The 10,643-nt window shown below is 42.3% G+C and overlaps 2 protein-coding genes across 5 annotated transcripts; one reads left to right on the plus strand and one right to left on the minus strand.

Annotated features, from left to right (window-relative positions):
- Window positions 1–2,202: 2,202 nt before the first annotated feature.
- Window positions 2,203–7,673, minus strand: LOC129859308 (threonine synthase-like 1). 4 transcript variants are annotated; one of them, XM_055928927.1, is made up of 3 exons: window positions 7,550–7,673; window positions 3,996–5,441; window positions 2,203–3,705 (listed from the first exon to the last, which is right to left on the minus strand). In XM_055928927.1, the coding sequence occupies exons 2-3, from the start codon at window positions 5,415–5,417 to the stop codon at window positions 2,902–2,904; spliced, it is 2,226 nt and encodes a 741-aa protein (XP_055784902.1). In that variant the 5' UTR covers window positions 5,418–5,441; window positions 7,550–7,673; the 3' UTR covers window positions 2,203–2,901. The 4 variants fall into 4 exon arrangements, with proteins under 4 accessions (XP_055784902.1, XP_055784900.1, XP_055784899.1 ...); XM_055928925.1 differs by having other exon boundaries at window positions 7,333–7,673; XM_055928924.1 differs by having other exon boundaries at window positions 6,918–7,673.
- A 622-nt stretch (window positions 7,674–8,295) lies between these two features.
- On the plus strand, window positions 8,296–10,547 carry enkur (enkurin, TRPC channel interacting protein). The gene is given in 7 exon segments (XM_055930396.1): window positions 8,296–8,315; window positions 8,676–8,767; window positions 9,055–9,302; window positions 9,477–9,583; window positions 10,017–10,030; window positions 10,380–10,416; window positions 10,418–10,547. Coding segments are annotated over 7 exon segments (645 nt in total). The 3' UTR covers window positions 10,545–10,547.
- The last annotated feature ends 96 nt before the right edge of the window (window positions 10,548–10,643 follow it).

Genomic DNA, 10,643 nt, shown 5'->3' on the forward strand with positions numbered 1-10,643 from the left:
TTTCTTTTCTTTTTCCCTCCCTTCTTCGTGGCAAATGAGCAGTTTCCATTATGCCACAGGTCCACGTTAAGGAGATGGAAACAGGCCGGCACCTGCAATTATCCCTGCTCACCCAGCCGTGGGCCGTTAGGTGCTGAGGAACAGTCCTCTCTCTCTCTCTCTCTCTCTCTCAGACACAAACACACCTCCCCCACACTTTTCACACACCTGCCAAATAGCCTGATTAATAAGACTGCAGCACTGTGTAGGTTTCTGTGTACACACGCCTGCACACACAGGCACAGATGTAAACATGCATGTATCACCAACACATGTATTGCTATAGGCACATATAGTACGGTTACACACACCCTTCAGTGCACACTAACACAAATACAGTGTGGATAGATACAATGGCAAACTCACAAATAATGTGGACAGAGACACACACACACACAGGTGCGCATTCACTCGGCACACAAACAGTCTAACCCATAATTTATCCTAATGTCCCCAGTCCTTTTCTCTCTATCTATCTCCCTCAGGCCCAATAACCCAGGTGCAGAAGCCTTTCATTGTGACAAGACAAATAGATCACCTTAAACCAGGCCCCTCCGTTCTCTCTCCATTTCTCACACATTCAAACACACACACACAGTTCTGTTGTGAAGACACAGTTGATGTGGGACAATAACAGAACTCTACAGAGGGAACTTGCCAGATGTTTCCATACAACCTGCGTTGTGGCAACATTTGGACATTTTAATTGGTTAGCATCAGAATACGGCATAAAGATTTAAGTACACAAAAAACAGACTAATTTGAACTATCATGCATCTGTGTAATGATAAGACAACGCATAACACAAGGCAAACTGCATTCGACAGCTGAATAAATGTAGACAAGGCAAAAAAACAAACAAGCTCTTCACTATTCTGCCAGAGACAGTGATCCAAACGAGAAGGCATGCCGGAGAAGTGTTTCATCTAACGTGGCCTGAACCTCGATCTATTTTAACAACTGCAGTCATAAGCAATCCTGGAGATCTATGAAACATATCTTTTCCCTCCCCCCTCCAGCTGCTGAGGCAGCACCTGCATGGATTTAAATGACTCCATTGATATCCACGGAGACGGATTCATTTCTGTCCTCTCTATCACCGTAGATGGAGAGAGGTAGGAGAAAGTCCCCCAGCATGAAATGATCATTCATTGTGTGTCGCCTTCCAGAATGGCGAACAGTTCTATTTTAAGCTGGTCGAATGTTAGCAGCACAATGGGAGAGGATTTGTAGGCTTGAATAGTAGTGGAGCAAATTACATGTTCCATTCTATATTTTCAGATAATTTCCTGGTTCACTCCTAGGTTGAATATACATGCGTTGTTGGACCTAGGTTTACTTCTGATAATGAGGTCATACTGATACCATAGTTGACTTTGAAACCTTGAACATCATACTAACTTATCTTCTACTAATCTTTTAGGTGTTTGGGGGACAATACTGATGCCCTTCCTCATTCCATTTCTGTCTATATGGAACCTGAACAGGAAAAGCAAAGTCACTTCCTTGTGTGTCCCTATTGTTTATCCTCTTCATGTGTCATGATGAAATACTATGCTATCACAACCAATTTCGGCATGGGCCTGAAATTATCTACGGTAGAGACAAAAGAGAGTAAAAATGACAGAAAAATAGGCTTAACATTTAAATACAAATGTAAATAGCTTTGAAACCTGACTCTTATTTCTTGGCTTGACAGCTAATGTAGTAGTATGAAAGAGCTGCGGAATAGTGCAAACAGCAAAAGGATTTTGTGCAGCAAAAAAGGCCAGCTGTGTTAGTAGAAGCCTAGTTAATGAGTGTGTGGACATTGATAGGAGGTTCTCACTGCCTCTCCAACTTTCCCCAGCAATTACTGGACCATGAACCTCGTCGAGATTAATTAGCCAGGTTTTAATGTCACGAGGAGAGATCCGCCATGTTGCTTTATCAGCACCTCAGCTATTCTCATCGCTTCTCTGGAAGTGGAGGATGAGGGTGGTTCTGGAACTCCTGGTTCTGGATACAATTGCACTCATTCTCAGAGAGCAGTTTGGTTTGTTAATTAGAGAAATATTTTCCCAGCAAAGTTGTATTTCTTATTTATGGATCACTATGACTGATGTGTAACTGTCATTCAGTGGATGAAGCTATACTCAAAAACCTTCATATCAAAAGAGAAAATTACTTCACACAAACAAATATTTAATACCAAACGGACAGATGAAAATCAACCTGAGTATGTCCTTCGTGTTGTTTAGGATTGTAATATGACAGTTACATAACATAGTACATACAAAAGAAGGGAAATGAATGTACATTTGTAAAAAATAAACAAGAGCAAATCAAATTGTATTTGTCGCATACACATGTTTAGCAGATGCTATTGCGGGTGGTAGAGAAATGCTTGTAACAAACAGCACATCTGGGTTAAACCATACTACATAACAAACATGAACAAGCATATTTAGTTCTATATATAGTTGTTCCTTTGGCACAAGGTAATGACTCCACAATTTAGTCTCATGTATTGGGCCGTTGGGGCTAGTTAGGAGCTTCTGAACCACAACTACATATCATGAAACCTGAAGGGACCTTGGCTGCATAGGAGCCATGTGGTAAATATCACCATCTAGTGGGCACAGAAGACTTATGTTATGACATCCCCAGTGGCTGTAGAAACATCCATCTAAACCCAAATTCTGTCAAATAAGGAGATCAATTGCACAATTCATAAGACAAAAAAAAACCACATGAAATTCATGATTTATTAATTCATGGGTTGACTTTCATTTTCAACTGCCCTCCTCAACACACTGAATGAAAATAAAAAAGTACCACCCTACCCCAGAGTCTTTATCGGTTTGTTTATCTGAAAGAGACCTAAAGAACTTTCAAGAAAGAGTCTTGAATCATGGATTCCACCTCCTCCACTAACACACTGAAATCTGCTTGACACACTGTATGTTCTCCTCTACTGTTTTCCTTCAGGCACTGAAGCATGTTTTGGTGCGTCCGAGGTGTGGACGCTACAGAGGCCAGCTCCCTCAGCTGGTCCACAGGATCTGAGGGGTTGTTCGGGCACTGCAGCGCTTTGAGGACGGTGGGGGCAAACTTCCCGTGGTGCGCTGTAGAACAGATCACCACTGGACACCATGGGTCCTGTAGCCGGTCGGCAACCGCCTTAGCAACGGCGGTGTGTGTGTCCATCGCGTAACCAGTTTTGGTGTGAACATTTAGGATGGCAGCCAGACATTCCTCTTCAGAGCACCAGCCAGCCACCACATCCTCCTGGATCTTTTGGAGCAATGACTCAGAGACTTTGAAGTACTGGTCTTTCTCTAAGCGCGTGAACAGATCTCTAACAAGACAGCCATCACCACCTGAGGTGTGGTAGAGAAATCTCTCCAGGTTGGAGGATTTGAGGATGTCTATGGCTGGGGAAAGCGAGGCAATGAGAGGCTGGTTTCGGAGATCACACACCCCTGTCGTAATAAAGTCAGAAACGATTCGGTTTTGGTTGGAAGCGCAGATGATTTTTCTTATCGGGATTCCCATTTGCTTTGCGTACAGGGCTGCCATGGCATTGCCAAAGTTACCGGTAGGGATGCATACATCGATGGGCTCTCCGAACTTGATAACCCCATCTTTGAAAAGATCTAGATATGCTGAGGCGTGATAGACCACCTGGGGAGAAACAGGAGGTAATGAAGTAATGCTACTTGAGCTGTACAACAACATACCAAGACATTAAGTAGCCTAGACTGAATGAAATGAATAAATAAAACAATTAATTGTTTAGGATAGCTATATGCATTTAATGTTAATTTAGAATGTATTCACCCCTACCCCTGTATATAATTAAGATGGATTTGTTAATCCCCTATAATAGAAATAAAAAAATAACATACATCAAGCACATTTTCTGAGCCTTAAAAACACAAGTACTACTGTGTCATTTTACAGCAGGACCTCACCTGTGGTAGCAGCCTTCCCCAATTGATGGAGTTAGCAGTGCTGAGGACAGTGCCATACTCCACAGCCAAATGCCCTGTCAGACCTGAATCCCCAAACATGGTCTTAATGGATCTCTGGCAGAAGTCAAAGTCGGATAGGACACCGACAGCCCTGGCGTTGCCCTCTTTGTAGGCTGTCAACTGTCGCTTCTGGATCTCACTCACTCCTTCCTCTGGGAAGAACACCAGCACGCCGACCCTCTGCCGGTCCAGGTCATGAAGGTTGCCGAACCCACTCAGCACTGCACTGCCGGTGTCACCGGATGTTGCCACAAGGATGAGGTAGTTGCACATTTGTGGGAGACAATAGACGAAGAGCTGAGGCATCAACTGCAAGGCCAGGTCTTTAAAGGAAGCAGTGGGGCCGTGGAAGAGCTCCTGCACAAACTGGTTATGAACTAGGTGTTTCACCGGTGCAATGGCCTCGCTGGCAAAGTTAACCCCGTAAGCTCTGAACACCATTCTTCTGAGATCGGTACCAGGGATGTCCATGGGGTGTATGCACTTTTCAAGCATGGCTAAGGCTCGTTCAGGATAGGACATTTCTGCTATTCTTAGCCATTCTCGTACGTCGAGCTTCGGAAAGCCTTTTTGGGGCACGTATAGTCCACCATCGGGAGCTAACCCCTCTAAAACAACGTCACTGAAGTATTTTGATTCACTAGATGATCCATTCTCCCTCCTGGTTGACACAAAGGTCTCCGATTTCGAGTTCTGGTATCTCTCCACAGCCTGAAGCACCTTCTCTGCAATCTCCTCAACAGTATCTCCAGTCCCACAGAGCACTCTAGTGTCAAGCCATTTCTCATAAAACTGCTTCTTGTAGTGTAGAATCTGCCTGATGGGTACCCCAGCCTCCTGGCCCACAATCCTGTTCACTTTCATCCTGGAGAGCCTCTGTATGATGTCATCGGTGGCTACATCCAGATACACTACCAGTCCAGTGCGTTTGAGGTGCTGCATAGCCCCAGAATGGAGTGGGTTGGATCCTGTTAGGGAGATGACACTACCAGAGGTGGAAAATTTGCAAAGAGCCCGACCCTCTTCTTCCAGGAAACGTTCATCTCCGACCTCGGACAGCTTGTCAGCCACCGGCATCTTCCATGTCACCTCCAGGATATGGTCGTCCACGTCAATGACAGGCACTCCCAGTCTATGAGCAACAACACGCCCCACAGAGGTTTTTCCTGCTCCAGGCGGACCTATTAGCAGGATGTTTCGGTCCTCTATCTGGGGTACAGTAGATAGCCACGATCTGGATATTGAGAAAGGGCTTGTGCTTGTCCGCCATCTCACAGCTTTCAGAGCAAGCTGCCGTGTGTTGTTCAACACTTCCATCGCTATAAACATTTTCACCCTTTGACAGTAGGCTACTGGAAGCATTTTGATGTGGTTGTTATGTCAAATCTGTAAGACAGATAAGATAAGACTGATTGTACAGGGTTAATGACATCAAATAATAACAGGCAATATGTTCAGTGACGTAAGTTCCTTGTTAGGAGCTGTTGAAATGTAAAATGTATGTAGCTACTGTACATGTTGATAACAATCTATCCTGGCTATAGTATTTGAACAGTTACTAGGTTTAGCTGTAGCTAAGTTACTAGACCAGTGTGAATAATAATTTACACATGTTCTATTGCCCTTTTCATAACCTCAAAGTGCTTCAAAAGCCAAAACACAAACAAGCAATACATCATCATGAGTAGCCTAGCAACTGTATAGTTAGGTCAACCAATACATCATCATGAGTAGCCTAGCTACTGTATAGTTAGACTACTCATGATTATGTATTGGTTGACCTAACTATAGAGTCAACCAATACAGGCCAAGTCTTTGAGTGCCAAAGGTGGAGAGGGACAGTTCATGACTTGGATCAGAGGAAGGTAGTCAGGGAGATGGTTGGTGAAGAATATGATTTTAAATATTTTAAAAAGATGAATAGACCCTAGCTATCAAACACTAAGCGGCATTCTGCCTTCTCCCTACAGTTCTCAGCTATAGTCCGTCACAGTGGACGCATCATAATACCCATAAAAACACAAATGGTTCCAATGGTTTTTCCGCCATTCACTTTACAAAGAAATTACAATTAATTGTGTAGGCTTACCTTGTGACGTTTTGATAGCCGTGTAATTCTTTCTCGGGCAGGGTGCGTTTTTATCAATATATTAGCCTCAATTTACTCAAAAATGTGCATTGCTAATTATTGATAAAAGTTACCTTGTCCTAGAGCGATTTGCTCGGTTATCAAAACGTCAAGGCAGGATAAGCCTACACGAAACACAGACCTTATATGAAGTAGTTCTAAAATCCAAGATGGAAAAATGTATGGCGGATAAACAATTGGAACCATCTCTGGGTTTAATGACTCATACTGTGGTAGTCAATTAGCTCTGTCCATAAGAACAATCCCAATGCTGGGTTACAATATGTAACTTTTTGGGGGACCCAACGAAACTAACATAGAAATAGATCTGTCAATCTCATTGAAAGCAAGTGTGCGAAGCGGTAGATCTGTTGTGTGTGTGCTATTTCTATGCTTCCTGTTGAGTTTTGTTTTTCCATATTTTACTTTTGGTGTTGTACACCAGCTTCAAAACAACTGAAAATACAATATTTTTGGTTATGTAACAGACATTTCACAACAGTTTAGATGGTACAATGATACTCCACATTATACTAGCTTGTTTTGTCACAAACTGGAATTAGGCTAAATATTAGAATTTTAGCAACACCGAAATGGTTGAGCGATTTCTGCATAGTGCATACTTAAAGTTAAGAAACGTCAATAATCATCGCTTGTGACAAGGCTTTCGAAACATATAGCAGTTATCTTTCATCCGCGAGGAAGAACCCATCAAATAAAAAAGATACACTTACTGTAGCAATTTTGCACAGATCCATACAGCTATGGATGCATGCCTCCATCCAACGAAACTACATTTCTGCTACACTTCTGAGCATGCGATAAAGCTAATTAGCACGTGGTCGCTCCTGTTTTCTGTAAACAAGCGCTGTAACATGGTGATATGGCAGTATGGGAACACAAACCACCCTATCAAGGGGTTTATTTAGCCTTTTTTAATGATTATTTCTCGCTGATATGAAAGATAAGGTCCTTATGCTTCCAATACCGTACCGCAAGCAATGCGTGTTAATTAATCTTCAGATCGAGCGTCAGGTATCTTAACAAAACACCCCACTGAAGAAGCCGCCTTCGTCAAAAGACTTGTGTAATGTAATGGAACTGAGTCATGATCAAGGGCTAAATAGACCCGATAGGGCTCATACTGACATTTCTGTCTTCTAAAATACTATTCTGTTTAACACATATCTTTGGAAATAATTTCGTTGACCTATCTACTGTTTCTATCTAGATAGGTTATTTAGATAGCTACTGTACCTAGCTTGCTACAGCAACTTTTATATCATGAAGGGATTGCTCTCTGATATCACGTGACGCATGCATCAGTCGATAATGACTTTTAATATATTTTATACACTAGGCCTACCTGGATTATATTTTTTACAGTATCTTAGCTAGTAACGTTTAATTATTGGAGTAAAGAAAGAGCTGATGAAAGTAAACCAATGTCAGCCACGTTCAACTTAAGCTTCTCGTCAGCAACACTAAAAAGGAACTTCCGGGTCACGGAATTTCGGAAATTTTCGAAATACATGTCCCCTACGTAATAGTAGAAAAGTGTCAATTACCTGTATTATTAATTATACAGTATATTACAAATGATTGTCTAAACAGTAACAATGAATCATATTCGTTCATATTTAAGTGACATTTGCATTCAATGTATGTTTTAAAACATGTTCCAAGGTCAAAGAAATGAGGGTGGCCTTTTGCTCCACCCATTCCATTGGAGGCCACAATGTGAATCACTTTATATGGAATAAATATTGGTTTTTGAGCGAAAAATATTGTAGGTGCCACAGTAAGATTATTGTAGGGAATACTCGGTGGGGTCTGAAGAATGTATTATGGTGTCATTTAATTGCGCTCTGAATAATACGGAGTGTTGCTGGCCTTTTACCATTATTCATTGGCCACAACTCGAATCACTGTATATGGCATTGTTTTCGCATTGTCACACATTGTACGGGAAAAGTGAAGGGACAAACTGTATTTCGTAAGTACCGTGTTACATGTAAACGGGGAGAAGGCAAAACAGATAAAACGCAGATTGCATTCAAATCTTAGATGGAGGATTTTACCTCTCACTTTATCAGGAAAGGTAGAAACAAGATGAATATTCTTCCCACACTGTGAACTACTAATAGCTAACAAAGTAACTGTATAACGTTAGCTAGCTATGTAAACTTATTTGCATTGCACACAGCCCATGGGCAAATCTACTGTATCTAACGTTAGCTAGCTTAATTTGTATTTTTCTTAAACCTATGTTTCTGTGTGGGGGATTGGGAATGTGTGGGGATACTTTGTTGCCACAACCTACACCTTGAAAAAAACTGCACCACTGTGCACAGGGCTTCTGACTGATTTTTGCACTCATGTCCTGAAATGATCTAGCTACTGTACTATATCTATCTTATCTTTTATTATTCCATTGTCAAGTTATATCAACGTTTAGGGCACAAGTTAAGCATGCGAAAAGTATGAATAAGGCTCCAAACAAGACTGGGGCCAACAAAAGTAGAAGTGCCCTCTCCAGAGAAATATCTGCTCGAGCACTCCAAGGAACCCAAACTTACTGAAAGTAAGCAATAGGGCGAGATTACATCTCAATATCACTTGAGGTCATTTCCTAAATCTAATTCTGTGTTTATATTTTGACACCACTAGAAAAACTTTTTCACATTTGTATGATACTTTCAAGAAAACACAAATGGCGGCCAAAGCAGACAATCGAATTATGGGTATTCACTCCAAAAAGGACTTTGTAAAGACATATGCCTTTTTTTATTTTATTAAACTAGACAAGTCAGTGAAGAACAACTTCATATTTTACAATGACGGCCTACCCTGACCAAACCCTCCCCTAACCTGGATTGCCCTGGGCTAATTGTGTGCCGCCCTATGGGACTGCCAATCACGGCAGGATCGAACCAGGGTCTGTAGGGATGCCTCTAACATGGAGATGCAGTGCCTTAGACCGCTGCGCAACTCGGGAGCTCTTTGAGAACATCATGGCAGTGCTAAGGAAGCCACAGCCTATCTACACCGACACTAAAACTGGAGACAAACAGCTCCTGGAAAATTCAGGACTGGTCCCAAAGTACATCAAGAAAAACGTGAGCTTTTCACTACATATGAAAAGACTGCTTTCACTTTGTCTGTCAAGCAGGTAGTGAATTTGTAGTGCTAGTCAAAGAAAAGACGCTTATTGCACCAAGACTGGACACTCAATCAATTTAAATTGAACTGAAGAGGCACCCAACATAACTATTTGCCTATCCTCTCCTTAGGACTTTGGAAAGAACCCTGAGTACCTGCAGCAGCATGCTGATGAGGTGAGGAGGGTTCAGGACAAGTATGAGAGCTATGTCAATGAGCGCATGTATCAGGAATCAAGGTAAGACCCAGATGCAGACACATTGAATTGACAATGGTTTAATATTCTAACAGGGGCAGGCAGGGGTAAGTAAACCAGAGGTGGGGCAACGGTACTGGACGGCAGGCAGGCTCAGGGTAGGCAGAGGTCAACAATTCAGAGGTGGGGCAAGGTACAGGTCGGCAGGCCGGCTCAGGGACAGGCAGAGTGGTCAGGCAGGCGGGCTCAGAGTCAGGATAGGCAAGGGTCAAAACCAGGAGGACGAGAAAAAGAGAGACTGGGAAAAGCAGGAGCCAAGAACAAAAACACTGGTTGACTTGAAAAACAAGACGAACTGGCAACAGACAAACAGAGAACACAGGTATAAATACACAGGGGATAATGGGGAAGATGGGGGGGGGGGGACAATCACAAGGACAGGTGTGACAGCATGAGACAGGGTGCCATTATACAGCTCTCTGAGGATGAGTGAAAAAAACATCACACAGGTAAACCACATAGGTCCTTAGAACCAAGCCAATAGAATCTGTCCTAGAATAGATCATAAAGATGCATTATATTAATATATGTGTTTTAGCTGATCAGTCATTTAGATAAGGTTCAATATTTGATCAATCAAATGATGAATAGGCTTACAAATTCTGTTAAGCACCAGCATACATTCAAAGGGGTTTAAAAATGACATTTCCCAGAAAGACATTCCCATTACACTGACATACATGGGCTTATTGATAATTAATTGTTCTTGAGCAAGAATGGAAAGCTCATCTCCCTTGCCTGTGTTATTGATGGGTCATTCTCTGTCTGGGGCTTGAAGAAGAACTGGGGGAGCTGCACCATCAGTACCAGGGACTCTGTTGTCATGGACACCACCTCCAAGAAGTACTGCAAGGAGCGTCTGGAGCTGGAGATGAAGCAGCTGGAGAGGGACATTGACCTCATCAAGCGATACAAGACCATCTACATCGTCAACAACAACTAACACACATGACACCTCTTAAGTCTCAATGGCAAATGCCAGAATTGTAAACAGATATTCAGTGAGGAAAAAAACCATATGCCCTGAGTGCTAGATATGACA

This window comes from Salvelinus fontinalis, chromosome 7 (assembly GCF_029448725.1).
Source record: "Salvelinus fontinalis isolate EN_2023a chromosome 7, ASM2944872v1, whole genome shotgun sequence".
In the NCBI taxonomy this organism is placed as follows: domain Eukaryota; kingdom Metazoa; phylum Chordata; class Actinopteri; order Salmoniformes; family Salmonidae; genus Salvelinus; species Salvelinus fontinalis.